General features: G+C 32.8%; 1 protein-coding gene across 3 annotated transcripts in view; it reads right to left on the minus strand.

Annotated features, from left to right (window-relative positions):
- Window positions 1-73: 73 nt before the first annotated feature.
- Window positions 74-25,518, minus strand: part of Cbp53E (Calbindin 53E) — a 39,323-nt gene continuing 13,878 nt past the window's right edge. For all 3 annotated transcript variants that reach the window (XM_053762223.1, XM_053762221.1, XM_053762220.1), the window contains 11 exons: window positions 20,013-20,381; window positions 14,595-14,680; window positions 10,352-10,441; window positions 9,481-9,567; window positions 8,895-8,951; window positions 8,233-8,316; window positions 8,037-8,092; window positions 6,133-6,178; window positions 4,082-4,138; window positions 3,619-3,690; window positions 74-3,275 (listed from right to left, as the gene is read on the minus strand). In XM_053762223.1, coding sequence (XP_053618198.1) covers window positions 3,123-3,275; window positions 3,619-3,690; window positions 4,082-4,138; window positions 6,133-6,178; window positions 8,037-8,092; window positions 8,233-8,316; window positions 8,895-8,951; window positions 9,481-9,567; window positions 10,352-10,441; window positions 14,595-14,680; window positions 20,013-20,163 — 939 coding nt within the window. In that variant the 5' untranslated portion in view covers window positions 20,164-20,381 and the 3' untranslated portion in view covers window positions 74-3,122. The remainder of the gene's footprint in view (window positions 3,276-3,618; window positions 3,691-4,081; window positions 4,139-6,132; window positions 6,179-8,036; window positions 8,093-8,232; window positions 8,317-8,894; window positions 8,952-9,480; window positions 9,568-10,351; window positions 10,442-14,594; window positions 14,681-20,012; window positions 20,382-25,518) is intronic.

The following is a 25,518-nucleotide window of genomic DNA, read 5'->3' on the forward strand; positions in this document are numbered from 1 at the left end:
ACGCACGCATTTTTCACTTGTCTTCTATATTATTAACTCTATTATCATTTGGTTAATAAATGAAACACAATCATATACAAATATAAATATATTATAACAAATATCGTATTCAATCTTAACACGTAGTGCCAGGCGATGGGAACAAATATCTACACAAATGACTCAATTTACTGCTACCACTATCATGGATAAAAACTAAACGTTTAAAATTAAGCTCAATTACCTAATGACATTACATTGGTTTTTAAACGATTGCGACGTAGATGTAAGTTTTCAAATATAGAATGAATATTTTTTTATGACAGAGGCATTTTTTTGGTTTAATTTATCCATATGGAAAAGCAAAGGGATCTAAGCCCATACAGCCATAACGACAGAGACAAGTATACTAAAAAAAAAGTAGGTACTTAGGTAAAATAGAAATGTTAAATATAGAAAAAGGAATTGGAATACCATTTAATGAAGTCTCTAATTACAGCATTACGAAAGAATTTAAAATTATTATTATATACCTACATATTAATTCTTTATTTCTATATTTTGTGCTTTGGATTTATCTGTAGGTATGATTTAAAGCTAATTCATTTCATCACAACACCGACTTTTAGACCATACTTTGCGATCTACTGATGTACAACATATAATACCTACTCGTATTTAACCAAAAACATCCAACATTAATTTTAGTCCGGTAACTAATAGCCTTTCAGAGTTATTTTTGAATTTTTTTTCACAACTCTAAACATTAAAGTGGCCAGGATCAAGGTACCTATGTGCTATTACTGGGATATTTACCCTATATAACCATATGTTAGCTGTCGATTATTACAACAAGGGTTGCCAACTTTTAATAGACAGTTTTTTGGTTCCAGCGGTTATTAAAATACAATAGATAGAAAATTAATTTAATATATTTAGTAGGTATATACATATATATTAAAATACCATACATTGTTTCATAAATTAATACGTATTTTTTCTTGGTTATAGGCTAAGGAACGCTTACTATGTATTTCCCTTACTACCTACATATATTAATCTATAAATAATAGCAGACACCAAAATAGTAGTATATGATATTAATAGGGTTGGCAACCCTAATTACAACTCTGAAAGGCTTAGGTAATAGGTAAGTTATTATTTCTATAAGACTTATTTGATAACATAGCTTTAACTTATAATGTTTTAATAATAAAACAATAAAAGCTAAATCTTAAAACAATTAAAACTTATTTTTAAACATTCAACAAATAGTAGGTACTTATAATTTTTTATATAAAAATATTCACACACAACAAATGTTATTTATTTATATACTTATGCCTAACATAAATATATCAACGATTGATAAATTAAAATTAATTTACACATAATTCAACATCAATACACAATCTTTGTTATCAGGTTAGTATATAAATATTTAATTAAATTATAATATCACCAAAAAGACTTGCCCTGTTATTCATAAAAAAAGATAAAGCATACTTTAAGCTAAATTATGTTTTGTCTTGTTCTGACAATACCAAATTTTGGAAAGTGCGGTAGTGACAAAAATACTTGATAAAAGGGCCTGGGTCTTCTTCGATAAGTATCTAAATAATTACGATTTAAGTACAAGAGAGAAGTATTGCAAAAATAACAATGTCTTTTCATCCTTTTAAAAATATTTTCACCTAGGAATATATATATAATTTTGGTATATAGGTGTTTACACATAATAAAAAATTTAATGGGTACATCTGTGTCGAACTGTATATAGATATATGATGCGAAATTTAAAATTTGAAAAGAACGATAAGAACGTAGGCAAAAATAGACTTTCGATTAAGAAACATGAAATTAAAAACTTATTTTTGTTTTGGTTAAGTAATTAATACAAATTGTGTATGGCTGTTAAACGTCGAAAACGAATTTTGCGTAAACACATTTTGCGGTGGACATAATCCAAATGGGGCGATAATGATCGTTGTGCGATTATTATTTAAGTAATCTACACACCAATAGAGGCTAAGCCGACATTTATTATGAATAAAGCTTAAGATACGTAGACATACATTTCGTGATCGATTTTAATAAATCCCAGGGATGTATCGACTGTCATTAAAATTTATTAGGAATGAAAAAAAATGCAAACAAAACAGATAACGATTTCTTGTCATCTAATATTCATTCATTTCCGGTTTAATTTTTTCAAACGGTAAGCAAAGACGTAATTCTAGTTAGGTAACTTGAAGTTAGGAACTTGAAAATAGATTATTATGGTAAGAAGTACCTATGTGAAATAAGTAATTGTAATTAACTAATGTTATTTGGTGTTACTCCGATCGAGGTTTAAAAATTTGAATGAGAATTCATTAATATTGTTAAAATATGCTATTTAGAAGAAGAATAGAGGTAAGATATTAAAAAAAGAGTAGAAACAGATAGGAAGAAGAGTTTGTTTTATGGGAAACCATGAAAAATAGACAAGTCCTTTAGAAAATTCTATGATTATATAAATTCGACGATTTGTTCATTAACTACTGTATCTATTGTACTCGTAAAACTTGTGTGATGGAATGATATGTATATGAAAACTAGCTACTTTTTAGTGATATCCATCATAATGTTCAATTCTTTAATATTATTTAAATGATGTATGAAAATACAATGTAGATACGCGTTCAAACGCTAGCTATGTTTAAATATTTGGCATTCGATTTGGCTTTATGAAGATATAATTTGCATGGAATTAGTAGGTACTCCAACGAACTACTTATAAAATTCATGAAAATTTGATTTTTCTTTTTTAAAAATGCTTGTACATTCCCCAGCACTTCGTAACTTTTTAAATTTAAAATTCGCTGGCTAACCGAGCGCGACTTTTTTTACTATGTCCACACCGAGCCAACGAATGTTTTTATCTCTTTTTACCAGATAGCGAAACTCCTACAACGGAAAGAGACATGTTCGCTGAATTCATATGGTACGTGAGCTCAGCGTGGAGCATCGCAAATATCTGTTCGATTCAGCGCTGGCCGAAAGGCGTCTAATATGGAAAATAAATCGAATATAAATATAATCGAAATCGCACTACAAATTCGTTCGGAACGGGACGGAGTGGCGAGTGAGCGTGGGAAATCTTATGGGGTCGATGGCTCCTCTTCTTGGTGGTGTTTGGCGAGGGCCAGCAGGATCATGGTCAGCTGCTTCCGGCTGATCTTACCGTCGCTGCTGTACTCCACGCCTTGGAGGATCGTCTCTTCGAATTCTAGAAGATCTTGGGCGTCGTAATCCTGGAATATAATTATAGGTAGGTAATATATTTTGGAATAGACGCTTACTTGACCGCGCCATATTGGTGGAAAACAAAAGGAAATCGCAACACCAAGCGCACTTTTTGAGTGAGATTTTTAATTTTGTTTATTTTTAACCTATAATATATAATGCGATCTAGCTGATCGCATCATATTACTATAATATAGAAATTATTATAAAACACTCCAATAACAAACGGAATGGAAATAATTATTGTTTGGACTTTATTTAAACTTACATAACCTTATTTTTAAATTTATTATTTACAAAAAAAATTGTATTTACTTATAATATTAAATATGTAATAAAATAATTGCTAACCTTTTTTACCAACTCTAATAAGTCTTTGAGGAAACCTCGTAGTTCTTCATTTTCGATTGAGCCATTATTATCCTGGAATGACGAAAATGATTATTTATATAAATTAATTTACAAATGTCAAAACACTTACCATGATGAATACCTAAAAAACCATAAATATATATATATATATATATATATATATATATATATATATATATATATATATATATATATATATATATATATATATATATATATATATATATATATTAATCTTTATGATTATGTCCTTATATAGGGACAAAGCATGTGTGATTATATGCCCCTATATAAGGACAAACGGCACAGATTGATGTAGCCAATATAAGTTTGAGACTTGTGTTCTGTGATACTAACTCAACGAGCTATTACTGATAGTTTACACATTGCCGCGTGACGTTGTTGGTATGGATCAGACATTATTTAAAAAAATTGAACCTACCCTGTCGTAAAGTGAGAACACCCTTTCAATGTCATCTTTAGTTAATTTCGTAGCGCCCTGTAATCAGAAACATCATAAAAATATTTTTTAAAATAAATATTTTATTTACCAAAATAAGCTTTTAAATAAAGAAATATATAACAAGGTATAATAGTTATTATAGTACTGTACCAACATACATACATTTCATTTATAAGTTGATTTTTTTCTACATCATACTTACAGAATCGCATTCCATTATGAAAAAAATTGATAAAGCATTGGTATTATTGTAAGTGTAGATTGCACTGTGTAACCAAGTTTTGTAGACATGTATACAGCGGAGTTATCACGAGTATTTGCGTGAACGTAAAAAATGATATCCATACTTCGATACTAGTACTACAAGGCTACTTTTGAAAGACATCATAATAATACATTATCATTGAAAATGAAGGGACGTCGAAAATTTAACTCTGTAGAAGATTTAATTAAAAACGAACATCGGGTCAAAACTTATAAAAAAGGATAAATGTAATCATTATTTGCATTAGGCCCTTTAAATATGTTTAGTTGTACAAGCGACAGATGTTTTGAGGACAGAACTCACCTCTATGCCCTCCTAGAGTGTGCGGTGCGAGACAAGCGTCAGTGTTAGGACAGACAGGCAGACAATCACGCCATGCTATGATCCAAGAGCCTTTGATACATTTGCACTAACTATGTAAGTATACCTAATTTAAACTCATTTTTTAACGACTTCAAAAAAAGAACAATTCGATTTCGAAAAATTGCAAATTTATTTCGAATTAATTTTGTAATATTTTCATGAAACATTTCGAATTGTCCATAATAAATAAAAAAAGAATTTAAATACATACATGGACGATTTTATTTAAATATCTCAAAGAACTACAAAAGATTTTATTATTTTACGTGATGTGTATTCGAATGATAATACCAATAGCTATATTGTGTTATTATTTCCAATTTTTCTTTTTATTTAATTCATAATTTTCATAAAGGCTCTTGGAACAAGATAGAATGTACTTAATGTATTTATTAGATAAGTATTATCTTCGTCATGTTAAGTATATCTGTAATTTTTATATAAACTTGTTATTAATATATAGAGTATCTATGTATTTAGGTACTTACTAAGTAAATTAGGGACGTGCATTATGTATGTTTATGTTTTTGAATTTGTTAATGATTTTAATGTTTAAGTTATGTTGTGACTTTTTAAGGTTAAACACAAGCGATTAGAACTAAAAATGAAATTAAACAGTAGTGTTCTGTGAAATTGTGCAGTGCCATCTAAGTAGAAAAGGAAAAAAAAGTTCTGGATTTAAATAAATTCTTATAAAAATTCTAGCCAGCATTCAAATCAAATTTCAAATTAATACAATCAATCTCACTAAATCCATCTCTAACGTGTTCTAAAATAAATAAAGCAAACAATATTACGCAGGATGCGACACATGCTGAAATGAAATGCGCGGGTTCTTTGAAAATGGACTTTAGCTCTTTTGTATCAAGAGGGAAATTTGAATGAACGGGATTTAAATATTCTGCACGCGTAGTTGTTATTCGTGGTAATGAAAGTCGCGTTCCATTCGAGCCGAGAAGTCGAGAACGAAATGAATGAAGAGCTGCCCGATTACGTATCGATTCTAATGGGCTAGAACCCCTAGTTTGTTATTTTCCGAATAAAAATCTTAAACACTAGAAATATTAAAGACTGCTATTTCCCTGCAGAGTTGATAGACTTGCGTTACGTCAACTTACGCTACATCTTAAATTAACGCTAAGAATATCTATATACTTATTTATTTTAGTAGTAATTTTAATTAGGTAATCAACATCAAAACCATGCGTAAAACAAACAAAACAAAAGAAATAAATTCAAGAGAAAGTTGTTCACAGACTGTTCAATGGAATCAAATTTTGAAGTGAACAGCGATGGCTATACCTACTTTTTGAATGTTTGTAAAACGAACACGCAATCGGGCAATATGGCGGCATCGACAAAATGGACGTCGCAATTATAGCGGGAATGAAGTGTCACTCACCTTAAACACTTGTCGGCAAAGGAAATTCTCCTTGACGGGCAGCAACCTGGAAAATAAATGCGAATTTCAAAAAGTACCTACCTACCAAGGTATATCAAGAAATTTATTCAGGAATCCGTTGACAGACTAAGGGATTTCTATCTTTATGGGCTCCTTTTTCTACGAACGCCAACGCCAAATTTCTACGTGTGTAGACGTACGTACGTAGGCTTCGTAGCGAGCTTCGTAGACGTCTACACCACACTGTAGACGTCTACGAAGCTCGTAGCAGTGCGTCTGCACGTCATCTTGAAATAATACTATGATGCGCTCAACTACTTTATGCTCAGCTACTTTAAAAATGTTACACATTTTTTCAATACATCAATAAGTGATGTTCGTATTAAATAAAATAACTTTTTTCTTGAAATGTAAATTTATTAATTAGGCACATTAATTTTATAAGTAGCTACACAAACGGCGTTAGTCTATCAAGTTATAACATTTAGCAGAAATAAATGTACGGTATAATAGAATCAACAAAAAAATCGAAATTGTTATATTGCCCACAATGGCATAACTGTTTGGATTGAAAATAAAATATTTAAAATATCTTATATTTTGTGTTCAATATAACTTTTAGGACTGGACATCCAATTAGTTATATTGCTCAGTGGTATAGACTTGTTATAATATGGTAACAGAGAGCTTAGTGCGGGTTTACATTTTACTTCTCACGATCGAATCGATTCGAGTGAGTCGCAAAGAACCAATCATATTGCGGTGTGGTTGTCGTTGCGTCACAATGGCGCACTGTGATTGGTTCGCTGCGTCTCACTTCGAGTCGAATCGATTAGATAGAGTGAAAAATGAAACGCAAACACGCACTAAGCCTCCTGTACACAAATTCCTAAAAAAAGTATTAAGTCAGGTAAACCTTATTAGGAAACCTTATTAAAATGTACTAACATAAAAATGTTGTATGTTTTTCATAACGAATTACACGCGCCCCGGGACGCGTCTGTTAAATATGTAATGTAGTAAGTCCCCCGCGATGTGATCCTCACATTTTCAGGGTTGCGACAAACACGGAATTGAAACGCGAGAAATATTACTGAGTAATCAAAATTGCTATTTTACAGCCCTTTTTTGGTTTAGTTTATCCATATGCAATAAATAAGGCAAAGGGAGCTCATACAGCCATCGTCTGTAATTTTTTATTTTACTTATTGATGTTGTAATAAAAGGCGTAAATCTTTTGTTTATTATTATTTTACAAACAAGGGATTCGATGAGGAATGGCCACAATCCCTTATTTTATTGTTTATGTTTGATCGTCATTATCGACTTACCTAATATAAGAACAATATAAGAATCAAGGTCAAGATAATAATAAAAAAAAGTTTTGTTAGTCTTGCTTCAGTATTAATCTATGAAAATATGTTAATAAAGTGGTTTAAATTTCAATCCCAGGTGTATATTCAGCATACACCGGGCACACAGCCGGGCACGTTATCCATGATAATCCAGACTTTTCCAGGAATATATGATTCTGTTTGAATAAACCAAATCCGAAATTAATTAGTTCGTGATGAAAAGAAAATCTCTCTTGAATTATTGGAAAAGGAAAATTTATATATGTTTAGAATAATAATAAAACGTTGGCACATTGGGCAAGTTATTTTCGCAAAAAATATAAATAGGAATATCATGTGTTCTTATTTTGAACATTTTTTTTTTGTTTTAATAAAAATATTCAATTTGACTTTAGAATACCTAGTTCAAGACTTCCGTATGTCCATCGATTTTCCAACACAATATTATTTAAATTTCGAAAGTATCTCATAATTTATCTTTATAAATAGGTACATGAATGTAGAAAATATTTCTATTAGAAATGTGTAAGTACGATTTAACAAACTTACTTTGCCATCTCTGAAAGCTGTAGTCGGCCATCTTTGTTTGAGTCGAATACTTGAAGCTGTAAAAATAATATAGACCGTATTGTACGAAGCAGGTCCAGGACCATTACACATATATAAATATGTGTAATGGTCTTATTAGCGGCCGGTATTTTTGGGGCTAAATTTACTTAAGCAATGGAATTCAATTATAGTTTACCATGGTGTCCGTATACTCTATGAGCTTGTCTTCAGAAACATCGTTGATTTTCTTCGCTTCTTTCAATAGGTCGCGAAGAAAATTCTGAAAATAATTGAGTGGGTTATGGTTCATACTGAGAATTGATCGACGCGATGGATCAGTGTGAGATAAAAGACACAGATAAAAAGATTGCATATTTTAAGACAATTTGTTCAAGATAAGAGAAATAGCTAAATAAAATTTTCTTAACAATTAGGCTGTCAAATAAGGGAAAATAATCCAAACAAATGCTTCAAGAGAGTCTTGTCTAAAGTCCATTAATTGTACAAGAGATACTTTTCAATCGTATCTGTGGCGGGCGATTTCATTTGAATGAATTAATATTTATTTGATTTTGAAATGTGGGTACATAATGGCCTGTTCATATTCATTGTGAATTGACATTACATCAATTTTTAATAAAACATTGGTCATTAATTCAGATCACTCCATATCATCCTGTGGATGACGCATATGGTAAGAATGGCCTTGTGGCGAGAACAGCATTCGTAAAGAGGACTGGCATCAGCAGGCGGCCGGTCGTGAAATCGCTTTCAGAAGTTGTGCTTCGCGGTGTCACAGCCGTGAATGAAACCAGAAACACGCGAGGCTGAGAAAATCCTCTCAATTTCATGACTTACTTTTAACTCATCTGCTTCTATGTAACCGCTGCCGTCGGTATCATATTCGCGCCAAATCTGAAAAATGAATGTCTTTCTTTTGCATTTGATAATGCTACATACAAAAGAATCAAGATTTAAATGGTATTGTTATACAAGTTACACATCCTTTTTAATATCTAAATCATATTTTTTTTTCCAATCTTCTTGAAATTTTACATACTACTTACTACATGTAGTTTGATGTATGGAGAAAAACTTAACAGTTTTCTGGGATGAAAAGTACGGCCCTTCAATCCCGGAAAAATAACTGTTCGCGCGGAAAATTCAAGCGGGCGAAGACTTAGGTAAAAGCTAGTTAAAGAGAATTTTTACTAAAATTTTATTTTAATTCATTTAAAATAAAATTTTCATGTATTACGACACTCAAACTAAAAAAAATGAATACAATACATATTAGAAATAAGAAATATATGAAATGAAATTATAATTTTGACTTCTAACTTTTTTGAAGTATTTAATTTGTTAGTTTACTTACTTATTAGTTTGTTTACAAGTAATTCAAACTCAACAGCCTAGAAGGGGGAGCTATTCTTCTTTTACTTACTTTCATGAATTCAACGCTGGACTCCAGGGGGTTGTCGAACCGGAACAGAAGAAGGAAGTTCTCCTCCATGGGCAGCAGTTGAGCAAGCTGAAAACAATCAACATAATAATATCTCTATACGCGAAGACTATAACAATGACGTCTTATAACAAGTTCATTTGTTAGACATATTAAAAAAACCCCGACTTTCAATATTCATTTAGATACAACTTTTGAACAGCTGAACCGATTTTCATTAAATACTGCTAAGAATACTCGGGATAAAATTATATATAACACAAAAAAATAAAATAAACGAAAATCGGTTCATCCGTTTGGGAGCTACGATGCCATAGACAGAAACGTTAAACTTATAAAACCCCTCTTTTTGCGTCGGGGGTTAAAAGTAGATTTTTTCTCTATAGATTATTGCAATACTAAAAGGGAACGGTCAAAATTGGTTGAAAAACACCTAATGTTGCCAGCCAAGGGGACACAGCGCCCTTATCCGTAGTCTAGAAATAAATGTAGAAGAAATAAATAATTATTTCTACTCTTTATAGACCGTGTCATTCATGAATAGTATATTGTAAGGTAATTTTGTCTTGTTCTGTCAATGCAAACTTTTTTAAAGTGATATAGTATTTATATATATTATAGGTACATTCTTTAGCTTTGTCTTTTTTATGAATAACAGGACATAAGTCATTCAGGGCAGTGTTTTTGGGAAGAAATTGTGAAAATACTGAAAAGTAAAGTCATCTATACAGATGTCAGTGGTATACAAACTCATGTGGCTCGATTAGGATTCGAATCCGGGACCTATTGGTTCACAGGCATTTTGACCATTGGACCACGACCGCCCTGCTAGTAACTGATGTGATATAGGTACCTCTCGAATGTCGATCTTGCCGTCCTGGTTGTCGTCGTAGGCCTCCATGAAACACGCCTTCAGTTCCACCAACATCGAGTCTGACACTGCCTGTGAAAGACAAACGATTTTTCTTATTCCACAAAACAATATACAAAAAAGTTAAAAAATAAAGATGGCAAACTTATCCCACGAAGGGATCTATACAAACTTTATTTTTTAAAAGCTTTTTTTGAACCGATTGAGGTGAAAAGTCGTTGTACAGATTTAGTTTGTATGACAATACATTATTATGATATTAATGACTTGATGGTGCACCCAGGTCTGATTACTTACAGGATGCTAAAGAACATGCGAAGTGGTGAAAAAAAGTAGTAAAGTGGACCCTGGGCTCCGCGATGGTAAGGCATCGCATCTTCGACTGCAGAAGAAATCGATAAATTGTTAAGAATGGAGAGAGAGAGAGAGAAGGAAGTGGAGTTGATGTATCTGGTAGAGGATCATAAACGTCCCATTGTTTTATTTATTTTTGGAAATATACTGAAATTAAAATAGAAAAACTTTTAATATCGAGACAATACAAGTTTGAAAACACAAAAGATTTTCATTTTCAGAGATTGGTATTGCCAGAATCAATGGTCTTTTGTTTTTAAAAGCTGTGACAAAACGCATCATTGCATATTCAGTTGCATCGACTATTGCGGATGACGAAGTACATTTTTCAACAGTCGTCGTTTGAATTCAGCGTAAAAATACATTTCTGGATGTAGGTATGTACTGAAAGGATACTCAATGTTCTTTTTTTTATTTTTGACCAGTTATATTTATAGACATATGGATGGATATGATTTTTTTTTATTTTCTATCAGAATTAGTATCGATTTTAATGTGAGACCAATTTTCGAATGGTCACATTCTGTCTTTGACTCGGGTTGATTAGAAATCTTTTTTTTATGAATAATGAATGACAAAGTTTGTTTATAAAGAATAGAAAATAATCATTTATTTCTACTCTTCACAGACAGACTACGGACCCATTAGAGTCATTTATCAAGCAATCTTGATTCTTTTTTGGTATTGCAATAGAAAAAATATCTACTCTTTATATAAATAATTGTAGGTAATTAATGTAAATATATCATTGCGCCCCTTCTTACATAAAAAAGAACAGAATCAACGGTACGGAACAATCTTCTAAAGATGTTGTTGAAAGTTTTAAAAATCCTTGCCAAGTTCAACCAACGAGAGAACGTTATACAACATATTTATCCGGACACGTAACAGTTACAAATGTGTTGAGATAACTTAAATTGTGATAGTTGATGCGCTGGCAAGCATCCACGGCCATCATGCGACAAATTGAGAACCATATCCGTAACGTCTTTTCCTGTATTCGGATATTTTGAAGTTTTCGCTATCTACCCCACTATGGGACGGTCGAACGCCAAATAAACTCTTTTAAAAATGGAATTGGTAAAGTTCGGAATTTAAAAGTGACAGCAAGTTGTGGTTTTGCAGCTGAGGTTGGCAGGAAATAGAATTTATTCTTCGTGTATTTTTGTTTAAAGTTTTCACAGATTTCTAATTTTATGGAGCCTTGGGTTTGTCTATAGAAATTCTGAATTTGATAATGACTGTATAGTTCATAGTTTTTATATTGCTAAAGCATTACGAAGTTTATTGTTACTAAAATGTCAAGAAAAAATACCTAGCTTTTTTATTCCTAACTTTGACATTGTTTTGACTTTCCTTAACATTGTTTCATATCCAAACCATCCAAAACCATCTACTAATAGTTATAGCTACTGTATTAGCGAACAAAGAACACTAGTTTTGCAGTAACTGCCACCTGGCCTAAGAGGCTGGCTGAAAAGAAAAAGAAGTTGAAACAGCTGAATAGAACACGATTCTTCCAAGTTTGAAATTGCTTCCCATTCAGTGGACTACAATGGCGGATAAAGTTTTGCGAGCTAGTAATAGTTCTGTGATGGATTCGGATTGCTGAGAAGCTTGTTTTATTGATTTTATGATAAGGTTATATTGATTTGTTAGGGTTTATTATATATCCTTTTTGTTTACTTTTCAGCCAGCTGTGTAAAGTACAGACCTAATAATTTATTTAAAATCTTGTCAGTTTCTATTTTGCAGCATTTACATTTTTAATTATAGCAAATTTCATGAAAATAAGTCTAGCGGTTCACCCGTGAAACGGTAAAAGATTTCGCATTTATTAAATGTAGTACCTATGGTTTATATATGGTCTATAAATAAAATGTGTACTATCTTCATAATGGATCATTGTTTGTGGGATGGCAGTGTCAATATCCGATATGGATTTCGTTGCGTGTATAATTATAAATGCATTTGTGAATAGGTACAATGTTTTTTTTAAACGCTTCAATTCATTTCATTGTTAGATATAGTTTTGTCTACGATAGTAGTCTGATTGTATCAAACAATGTAATTGTCTATGCTAATACTGAATAATATTAATAATGTGAAAGTTTATATCTGAGCGATACTCAGGGCCTGCTGATAAAATATCTGATAGATGATAGCCTTATGCAAAACTAGCTGCGCCCCGGGGCTTCGCTCCCATGGGAATTTCGGGATAAAATGTACCCTATGTGTTATTCCAGGTTATATTCTACCTATGTACAAAATTTTATATCAATCGTTCCAGTAGATTTTGCGTGAATGAGTAACAAACATACACATCCTCACAAACTTTCGCATTTATAATATTAGTAGTGTATCGAAGAGGTAGCATTAAATATAGTGTTTCACAAGTGTTGAATAGGGCTAACTGGCAAATAGCTTCAGGCTGTAATATTAGCAGTGTAAGACTAAATTTGATATTTTATAAGAAAATAGTGAGTTATAACAACCTTTTAACAATAGACAAATATCTTAATATTTGTTTTGAAGAAGGCCTATTTCAAGAATGCAGCAAAACGCGTGCACGACGGACGCCATCACATTTTCAGTAATTACTTTTATTTTTAGCGAAAAAAAAAAGAAATTTTAACATATGCCACACTAAAGAATGTTAGTAGAAAGTATTATAGTTTTCTATAAAACAATGTGGTGACAGTTGACTAAACGTATTTCGGTGACCACCGCTTTCGATTTAGTCAACTATCATTGCATTGCGGATAGCAAAAGCTATATATATGCTTTGTAATAAAATTCTTTATCTAGTGTGGCATAATGTTTTTAAATTTATTTTTTTATTTTTCGCTAAGGAGATAAAAGAAATTGATGAAAATGCGACGGTGGCGCGAGTGCGCCTCGTTGACAGTACAGCACTCTAGTACCCTACCTTGCAACGCAATCTAATCTATGCACTTCGTTGCACAAGTGGAGTGCCGGAAATGTAATCCTGAGTCCAAATGCTCATACTAAGGTCAGGTAGCGTGTACACACTTGCACGCCATAATACCTATTGCCGGGATAAAAAAAAATTAAGCTTGTGTTATAGAATTATTTATTATTATATACTATTAAGTGCATGCCATAGGGTATATATATTTAATGCTGGGATAAAAACAAATAAACAGGTTTTCACAGAATACATTACTTGTGGTAAGACACGGTATCTTGATACATACTTTATGCGTAGATTTCAGTTAATATTAACTTCTAAAAATGGTGCTAGTAATATATATTTTTGTTTGTCTTTCGAGTCTCTGGTAATTTGACATGCGGCTGACTGTACCAATAGCACAGTCATATCTATTAACTATCTTATGTTTTATAATCATAGCGAAGATAGCTATAAAGATCTATCTATTCTATAATTTCGAATTAAGGTCTTTAGCGTGTTTTCAATTCAATTCAAAATGTTAATTGCAATTCATAATGTACTCAGGTTATTTTCCCAGCTGTGATGTCTAGAAACCCTTCAGTTATACTTTTACGACCAGCCGGTATTTATGAAATCAACTCTCTTTGTTAATGCTATTGTTGCTTCTAATTTGTTAAGGCTTTTTATCCCTGTCGCCTTATATGACCATAAAAAGCAATAGATAATAAAAAGCAAAAGCGATAGATAATTTTTTTTCTACACTTTTCACTTTTCATGCAATAAATGGATACCACAACGAAGTTATTGGGGTTCGTAATTGGCCTGAATTGCTTCGAGAAAAGGATGGTACGGCCGTGCTTTTTTTTTGCTCGACTTGCGGGCCCCCAGATAAGATCATATGGAGTGGTCCTATTCTAGGGCGGGAACAACGCACAACAATTTTAATGATGAACTCACATCAGGACTGATGTCCGTGAAGTTGGCGCTGGACACGAACTCCTTGAGGAAGCCGTCCAGCTCCGTGCCCTCGATGTAGCCGTTACCTGAAAAAGATTACATCATTAAAACATCGACGATATTTTTTGTTACCTCTTCACGCATCATCTACTGGACCGATTATTAAAAAATTTGGCGCACGGGTAGGAAATAACCTGGAATTTCCCACGGGACTAAGCCCCGGGGCGCAACTAGTAAATTATAAATCACAGGAATCACACTGTCTATTGGTGAAAACAGTACAAAAATCTGCCCGCTAGTTTTTGATTCACTCAAAAACTACCGGGCTACTTTATCGCGTTCATACAGACTAACAGAGGGGAACTTCTTTTATAATATGTGAACCCATCATATGAGTCCCAAGTTCGAATCCCACACGTGCCACATGAGTTTGTATATCATTCTTGACTCGTGTATTTCATAGACCACCACTTGTTTCCAGTGCAGGAAAACATAGGAAACCTAGTTGACAGTTTAGATCAGTAGTGTGCTTGCGAATACTTGCCACTAGATATCGGTAAGTAGTCGTAAAAGTAATGTCAGATGCCTTTAGGTGACTTGAATAAATTCTGACAACAGTGTTAGCAATAACACACTCGAAAAGTAGTCCTACCTAAAAAAAGAACAATAAATAAAATTTGATTTCAAGAATGAAATTAATAGGTAACTACGGGGTACAATATGTTTTTCAAAGGCATTTATTAAAATGATGACAACGGGTATTGATTTCCCTATATATACACTAAGTTGGGTAGTTCATTATGAATTGAAAAGAGAATGACCCACTTTTGGTAGACCGTGTCCGGATAGCAGGGCTGCCTACCATGAGACATCTCAGTGGCAATCTTGTACGATGCAAGAAAAATATAATAAAATTACCATTAGATTTTGTGAAAACGTAATCATAACGAAGTCTTTAAAATTTGTATGGAAAATTAATAGTTACTTTTACGTACGATAAGGGCGCTGTTCTATTCCCATAATTATAAATTTCACGTTTTAGATACGATTACATTCTCGAGAAAGTTCATGCTAATTCCGCGGTTACTAATTTAAAATGATAAAAAATATTTGAGTTACATAAGAAATTAATTCCAGTTACCACATGTCATCTTTCGCACTTTTAGTCATTATTTTTACATTCATAGTTTAAATAACAAGTTCCTAAACTGAAAACTCTTACAGGTAAACGAAATATGCATCAAAAACTTTGTTGTTGTCTATTGTATTTATCGTGTTGAAAATGGAAATCAATAAAGTAAAATTTAATACCCTGTGGCAGCCCTAGGCATCCCTCAAATTGTATAATTGGATACGTCGTCATACGTATCATACTGTCATACAATCTTCGATATAGATATCTTGTATAAATCCTTAATAGACCTTTATCGTAAAGGTTCCACATAATTTATTATATTCGAAACCTTGTAAATCCTTGAGCCGCGCTCTAAATCGAATTTAAGGATGAAATAAATTAAGCGTTGTATGATTATTTTATTTTAGTGCAAGAAATACAATAATTTATATCACAAGTTGACAAACGAATGTCTCAGTTTCTGTTTTCCTCAACAATTACTTGTTGAAGATAACGTTGATTTTCGGACACTCATATCACTGACACTTTGTGCATACAGTATTCATATCACTGTCATAGGTATTTACATAAAGCCTTTCAAAAGAAATTTCCCAACCAACGGTGGAAACCACTTGCAACATTTACAGCACGGGGTTCTACCTAAGAATAGGACTATTCCAAATCCCTCCGTGGATGTCGTACGAGGCGATTAAGGGATAGCATTCTTAAAGAAGGTGGATGTCAGTTTATAATAGACTTTGACAGTTTTTAATAACACATTTATGGCTGAAAATAAAGTTACTCATGTTCTATTCTATATCAAATTACATGAAAACACGAAATAGAATAGATGTGTTTTCTTCAGAGAATTACAGCACTCTCTGTAATGACGTTTCAAGTACGGTTTCTTGTTACCGACCTCAAAGGGTGTCGGAGATGTCTGTAATCTTTGAAATGAGACAAGTGACATTATGAATCAAAAAGTTTTTGTCTTCGTTTTCTTGTTTTCTTGTTTTACGGCTCCATCTTACGCCAAATGTTTATTTGCCAATGTCAAGGTTGAGAATAGCACGGTATAGTCAAAATGATATAAAATAACACTTAAATACGTTTTATCGTTTAAGTATTATATGTTTGTTTTATACTCTATGTTTTATGTTCTGTTATGAAAAAAACAAAAACAAAGGTAGTATGTTTTATTCATGGTTTTGTCTTTTTATGAATAAACGTAGTGTAGCTTAGCCATTATGCTTAAACCGCAACGCTCAGTGACTTACGTTTACAAAAATATATTTAATATTTTCATTCAGTGAAATTTTACACAAAGGGCTAATTAATTTGTTTTTGACAGACACCGGTTTTTCGGATTTTAATTTTTATGACAATGAATGGGTAATCCGAAAAATCCTTTGAAATAATCTGAAAGTGTTCCAAGTTTGGTTGGATGGTCTACAAGTTCCACCCAGTTAAGTTTAGGTAGATAGGTAGGTAGATACAAAATGTTTTATCTATATACACTTAGTAGATTTTAAGGGCAATTGTTTATACAATTCATATAAATTCATAACATTTAGGATAGGAGCATTGAATTTAATTGAAGAAATTTTTTTTTGCTACATAAATGTCACATGAGATTTCTTTCAACAGACTATTTAGATTTAGAAATGGCCTCGCGCTCAGGACATTAAAAATGGGTAGACCATGGATTTAATAAGTACTTCGTTGTACGGAGTATCTACTAATTCCATGGGGTAGACAAGACAACGTTCCTTTTTACGCGCAATGCCTTCAGGAAGTCAGGGAAGTGAGGTTCATTGACATGTTTATTAATTTGTTTACATCTTGCTTACAAAGCCGTGGGCGTTCACGTGTATATAGCCTCATTAGGTGCCTCAGTCCAGGGGTCAATGCTAGTCCTGGAGTTAGCTAGAAATTCTGATATTAATTGTGCAAAGAACCATGAAGATGAAGATTCATACTGGTCTGGGAGCGAAAAAAATATTGTGCCAGATGCATTTCAGTCAGCACTGACTGTAAAAATAAAAAAAATATATATCCACTTAGTTTTTTGTAAAGGACAATTATATTATATATCTTTTAACTAGACTGACAATACATTAAAACAAAATACAACTAATTAAATATAAATGACTAGATATTGTCCGGAGTGTCGCTTCCGTGGGAATTTTGAGATAAAATATAGCCTATAGCAATCTTGGATAATGTAACTTTCTAATCGTGAAAGAATTTTTGAAATCGCTTCGGTAGCTTCGGTGATTATTCGCCTCAAACATACAAACTCACAAACGCTTACCGCTTTATAATATTTTTTCTTTTATGATCTGCGAAAATAAAATGTTCGGGCGGTCAGAATTCTTGATCAGTCGCTTACGGCAGCAGGTTACTAAAGAAAGTCTTTGGGCATGAATTCTCAAGCATGTCTGAAGATGCTCTGACTACTTCACCCTCGTTCTAAATCGGTCGGCTGGGCCTTGAAGATGTCAGCATAAGGAGGTTGTAAAAAAAATATTGAAAAAGGTTAATTGGATGCCTTCCTCTGGGTCAGGGCAATTTACGTATGTTTTGTCAGAATACGGTTATTCCAGCCTCATTTATCATCTGCTTATAATGTGTAAATAATTATGTTTATTTTTGTTATTTGTATGTCATATGAAGTGTTTAATTTAGTGAAATAAATTAGTTTCAGAACATTATTTTAGTTGGAACTAGCGGCCGTCCCGGCTTCACTTGGGTTAGACCATATTAAATGACAACAAGGTAATTAGGTAGGTATTTATTTTATGTCTCAAGTACCTAGTAGGTACCTTATCTACCTTTAAATTGCGAAGAATAGGTATATAAATTCATACATACTCTTATTAAGGCAACAAAAACAGATCTGCTAAAATGGATCGTAATTGTTACGTTTTTCTCAACACTTTTTGGCACAGAACTGCAAATTGTTGGACTGACGCCAACAGCTTGCCAACAAGCCTATGCGAATTATTTCCTGTAGCCGAAATTGCAAATAGAGAACCTATCCTATTAATATTATAAATGCGAAAAGTTTGTGAGGATGTATGTATATATGTTTGTTTGTTACTCTTTCACGTAGTCTAGTGGACGAGAATATAACATGTAATAACACATAGGGTACCTTTTATCCCGAAATTCCCACGGGAGCGAAGCCCCGGGGCAAAGCTAGTATATTAATATAGCGACGTTAGGTACAGACATATGCTGTATTGCACTAGAAAAAGATTATTTTTTTTGTCATGGCTCCAACGTTCGCTAAAACGATTATTTTTTTTGCAACGTAATGGTTAGAGATTATCACGGTTCAGTAAAATGAAAACAGGTCTTAATGCTTCCATGTTTAAATATTGAATTCTCAATGATATCACACAAATGTATATAATATCTGTATAGTTTTGAGAATGTCTGAAACTTCATCAGCCCCGTATAAGTACAACTTTGTTAGTTCCGCAAATCGGTCGTGTGTGAACCTAGTTAGAATTAAGTTGTCTCAACACGAGTCACGAGGGAACTCTGAAGTATCTAGACTAGGAATTTAGAATCCACATAGAAATCTTGATAATCAATGTTTGCTTTTTTAGACTCGACTGTCTAACAACGGTGGAAAGAATCAATTGAATGATGAATGGATAAATTGAAGCGGTGGTGGTGTAATGGTTAAGACTGTGGATCGAAAGGTTTAGAATCACATTCGTGCCACATAAGTTTGTATACCAATCGGACTCATGCATATAGTAGTTTTCATAGACCATCAATTGCTTCCGACAAACGTCATGAGGAAACCTTTGTTTAATTATTAACTTGTGTGTAATGGAGAAGGCAATGAACGAATGAACCACTCCAATAATAGTGCCAAAATAAGAAGTTGTTGTGTACGTTACATTCCATGTAATGACCACGACCCTCAGCCATGAGGTAATACGACTATGAAGAGAGAGATGAGAGGTTCTGACAAGGGAATAAAATTCAAAAGTGCTATTACTTATAAGTGAAATTTTTTGCGAATTATGCCTCCGTTGGGAGCTTTGAACGTTACTTTTGTATTTTGTTGGAAATATATAAATACTTAAATTTAACAAAGCGTAAAAATGTCATTTTAAAATTGAGTTTAACACATTTTTTAATCACAAGTGAAACGGAAATTAGAAAATCGTTTTAGCGCGATATTCAATACAATTCGAAATTTACTTTCGATTAGTTTGCGATACGTACTTATAACGCCCCAAAATCATATCTACACATCTAGAAAGTTATAAAAACAAACTCACCATCTTTGTCATAATGGCTCCACACTTCCATGAACTGATTGGCTGAAAGTTTCTTCAACTCCCTGGAGTCAGGGTCCCTAAACTGTCGCATAAAATTTGTAGCCCGTTCAAAATTCAATTTTTTATTGGACGACGTTGAATCGAAGCTCATTTTTTTAATTTAGATATTTTATTATCAGTGACAAATATTTTTTCAGATAAGCTATTTCCGTTATTTTCACGATTTGCCAAAAGAATATTTATATATTTTATATGAAAATAATATTAGTTTGATACTCTATTTTGGCGTTTTATTGTCAGTTTGTGAATTACGCTATATTGTTTAATAAGTATATGTATTTATCTAAGTTTCTTGAGGCTGCATGTCATCTGAAACAAAAAAAAAGTAACATGAGAACGTCTGAATCGAAAAACTAAAATTGTAGAGAAATTATAATAAAGCTATGAACAAACTAATAACTATGTCGATATACCTAAAAAATACGTAAATATAAATTAATAAGATTTCAATATAAATCTAATTGTATAAAAATCTAATTTAAAGGGAAACACGCTATGTGTCATTGCCTGATTTATTTATTTTTTGGTTTTGTTGTTCTGTATGTATAATAAGGGTGACAAAGTGTAAAAATAATATTTTTACATCGCCATTTGCAGCACGTCTGTCATGTCATGTACGCCAATAAATTTATCTGCAGCGTTGAGCCGCAGTCGCACAAATGGAGAGATATTGCTGTGGAATAATATTAGAAAATGGCGCGCGAAAAATGGCGCAACGAAATGTAATGTTTATTTGAATACTAGTTGCATGCTGTTAGGTTAGGATTATGTATAAATTTGCTATTACTAATCTATTTTCGACCATTTTTATATTAGGCACTGCTAGCAAAAGGTTTTAAAACTATTTGATTTTGATTCGTTGTCTGATATTTCGTTGTATTGATATTTTTTTAAAGGGTTTTATTTAGTTCACTCCGTTTGTTTTATTTAAACACCAATTCTGTATGCCAATTCATAAAAATTATACAGTATAGGTACCAAAAGCACAGATATTAGAACATTAATGTTCTTATATCTGAGCGAATGACGTGGTAGATTATCTTTTTACTTTTCATTGTCCATATAACAAGACTTCTTACACATGACGTAGACAGAAGCTTTGCTGAAATGAAAATTTTATATTATATAATATTAAGTGCTTATTTTAAAAGAAATAATCGTTTATTAAGAAAGAAATTACAATTGCCTATTTTAAAAATCAGTTTCAATTCTGATTTCACACAGTAACAACATTGGTTATTCTCACATATCTATAAAATGGGGGATATACACAGGAATACGCATGCATAATAATGCCGTGTCGCGTCGTAATGTGCCCCCAATGCCCGCCATAAAGAAGATCTATTTGTTCTCTGTTATTAGGTATATATGTATGTATGTATGTGCCTACGTTACTGAAAAGATTCAAGACTGTCAATACGCGTGTCACACGCTGGTGCTGCAGACGTCCTAGACAGTGCACTGTCATGACCACGGCCATTTCTCATATAACATATACTTTCTCAAATAGCATACTTATTGTACTTTCTACATCTACTATTGATTTTCTAAATACTTATATATTCTAATTGCAATGTCCTCGTCGGAATCGGTAGCGGAATAATTAATAAAGTTCCGCGCCGCATGTTTAGACCAATTGGGAATGTTAACCTTGTATAAGATCATATCGATTTGATCCTAAAATAGATGTTTAGGCTGTTCGGAACAGCTGTGGTCAAATGTGAGTTCAACTGTTTGATCTACGTAAGTAGGTACAGGTAATACAATTCAGGAATTTTCAAGGCATGCGTGAATAGGCATTTTACAGCTTGCCTTGAAAATACCTCAACTTTGCTTCCCATCAGGCTAGATTGAGGTCGCACAGACACACAACACGCACGAGAGAAAGAGAGACTAAACTGAGGTCACACGCACTCAAATTATTAAAATAAAAATAATTCAAGTGATGGTTCAAAATGTTACTATAAACCTAAAAAAAAAAATTAACGTATATTCGTTATCATAATTTATTTTATAAGAAGCTGCGTCCCAGGGCATGATAATCAAAACAGGTAAGGTTTATAATATTAGTGTAGATATAGTAGATTAGTGTGTAGATATGAAGCTTAAAATGTTCTAAGACAAAAGCTTATTTATTTAATATTTCCAATAACAAATGTAATGCCAGGGCACAAAGGCTTCAAGATTCAAGAGGGCTCTCACTATGGGGAAATATATTCCAAGTTAATGGGACTTTACGACTTTTTCATAGCTAGAACGAAAGAGCAATAAATTACAGCGGACTTTCTTCGCGCAGTGGAACTATTTACTCACTTAAAATATCTTTTTAACTCTTATAGATTATGAAGTAATTTTAATTTTAATGTATGTATTTTTTTCTAAATTAAAAATTTAAGAATTGTTTGCATTATCTCATTTGCTAGAAAAGAGCTGACGGTTTCTGAACGGCTAAAACGCATAATATTTTTCAACCCTTTTTCTTCCATTTGATCCAAATCGGTTCAACAATGTTACCAAATCGGTTTAACAACAGTGCTACAATGCCACGGACAGACATATAGATGCATAGACACTTTTAACTCCCTCCCTATCCTCCTATTGCCGGGTTTCAAAACAGAAGCACATGTTCGACGATTCAAATTTCGTACTATCGTTTTCGATAAATAATAGAAGAGAACGTTAAAAAATATATTCAATCGATCAGGTACAATTAAATATTATTCTTCTAAATGTCTAAATAATAAAATACTATTATGAGAATATTTGGCTAACACGATTACACCTATATATATACCTTAATGACTTAATTTCGACAATTTTCATTCAATAATACTTCTTGCTCTAAGTTACGTTCTAAGTAAACGTTATGCAAGATTGGCTGTAAAAGCGTTCCTTTTTTATAGTTAAAGCATTCCATTCCATTACCTAAACGATTGGATCAACGCTCAGGAAGTGAGGAGCCCCGGAGATGTTATGGACAAAATTCAGAATCGGATAAATGTTCTTTTAGGAAATATAACGTATATTAGGATAGTAATGTTTTTATTTATTTTTAGTTTATCTCACAAGTTATATATTTAAATACACTATATTTATTATTAACATATACTCTATTATATAACAAAAGAAATTAAAAGTAAAAAAAGCAAATTATTAAAATAAAAAAAAATAAAAATATTTATATAGGTATTTACAAAAATTGCAAAATTGCAATTCATTACCTTGAGGTAGCGTGCCCAGGAGGCTGACAGCATTGTCACGTTGAATGGCAATGCTTAATCTCTGGCCTAGATATATGCCAGCCTTTTAGTTACCTGTTAAGTACCTCAATGATTTTATTGGAGTTGGCTTTGTATAATTTAATAATAAAGTATGCGTGATAATTTTAGGTAGTGTTTAAAACTAGTACATATGTGGGGATACATGAAATAAATGTTTAATTCGCTATATGTTTATCAAACTTGTTTTTTTCTTTCTAAGCGCAGTACAAAGATCAACAACAAATAAAGAAAAGGCGCAGAATTATTTGGATGATACAATAGGTAAGTACCTAAAGTGATCTAGCAGCCCGCCCCGGCTTCGCTCGGATAAAACCATAATAAAAAGTAGCCTATGTTACACAACGAAAATACTCGTACAAATCATTTCTCTTCATAACATTACTATGTATAGTATATATATGGATAGTATGGATTAAAATTTATCAAAGCTACAAACTACTTACATTTCGGAACGACCACTGTTGAGAAGAAATGCCGAAAGAAATATATCATGTTATGTTATGTGAAGGGCTTTAGGGCCAAACAGCCCACCGATGCAACAGTTGTTTTGGTCGACGTAATCGAAACTCTACGACCTCCTCGAGCAGAGCCCGGTGGCCACAAAAATAAATATGGCAGAAAACTACCTGGGTATCAAATAATATGTTTAAATGCATTCACATAATGAAACACGATAATAAAATGTCACTTTAATTGAACAATTTTATTTCTAGTAACATTTAGTATTTTTGTTCTCGTTAAAGTTTAATAATATTTTTGACTCCAACATTTACGACGTCACTTGTGCCCACTGTCATACAAGCTCATTTATTTTTTGTTTTTGACACGGGAAAAGTATCAGATTTGACTCGATGGCATGGATTTAATAAGGAGTACCTACTAATTCCATGCTTGATGGCAAATCTATTGTCTCTTTCTCAAACTTGACATTGGCTAAATCGTCGTTGGGACGTTACGTTGTACGTACAATAATGACATTTACCGGTGCTGATATTTGAATGAATGAATGAATGAATGAATGAATGAATGAATGAATGAATGAATGAATGAATGAATGAATGAATGAATGAATGAATGAATGAATGAATGAATGAATGAATGAATGAATGAATGAATGAATGAATGAATGAATGAATGAATGAACTGAATTTTAAATTTAACACTCTGTTAATAATCCGCACACTAGTGCTACTATTGCATATTTGTCAATTCATTTTAATTAACAGAGCAAACTATAAAAGTAATACCACAGGCACAATAATGTGGCAAAGGATCCTAGGCCACAAAGTAGGCAACTCGCGTGTGACACCCTTGTTGTTGCAGGCGTTAATAGCCTGTGGTGACCACTTACCATCAGGTGGGCCGCATGCATGTTTGCTTGCTTGGTAGTATAAAAAAGGGGTTTATGATACACATATTATAATTTTCCATTATCTGTACTATTATTATAAAGAGGTAAGTTTGTGACTTTGTATATTTGAGGCGGGTAATTTCTGAAATTACCGAATCGATTTCAAAAATTCTTTTACCCTTAGAAGGGTACATTATTCAAGATTGCTATTGGCTATAGGTTACATTTTAGATCAAAAGTGACGCCCACGGGAGCGACGCCCCGGGCAACATCTAGTATAAAATATAGTCACAATTTACGACAAGGACTTTGGTGGCTACCAAATCCTTGGGGCAAAATGTGTAGCAGGGAGCACTCATTAAAAAAATAAATGATCGCGACGTACAGTCATCAGCACATCAACCTACCCAAATTCATTGCAATCTCGCCGCTATTATAGTGTCATAGAGTTTCATCCAGGGTAACTTAATGTGACTGTTGATTGTACCTCCTCCTTTTTTTTAATTATTAAGATGAATGGTGGCAACACCCTGGGTGTCACTCGCACGTTGCCGGGCCCGTCGAACGAATGACAATTTAGTGTAGTACAAACCAAACAAATAAAACAAGGAAGAAACAAAACATTTCCCTAATTAAGCTCGTCACCCTCAAGGGGCCAAATTTGTGCAATTTCCCCTAATGGGTGTTTAAAATTAAACGGGCAGCGAAAACATGGCCGCCTGAACGATAAATCTTTGAAGTAAAACTGAACGAGCTAAATAAAGCTATGTATCTATCTATTATATACGTTACGGCTTTATCATTTCGGCTAGAT

Source organism: Plodia interpunctella, chromosome 22 (genome assembly GCF_027563975.2).
Source record: "Plodia interpunctella isolate USDA-ARS_2022_Savannah chromosome 22, ilPloInte3.2, whole genome shotgun sequence".
NCBI lineage: Eukaryota > Metazoa > Arthropoda > Insecta > Lepidoptera > Pyralidae > Plodia > Plodia interpunctella.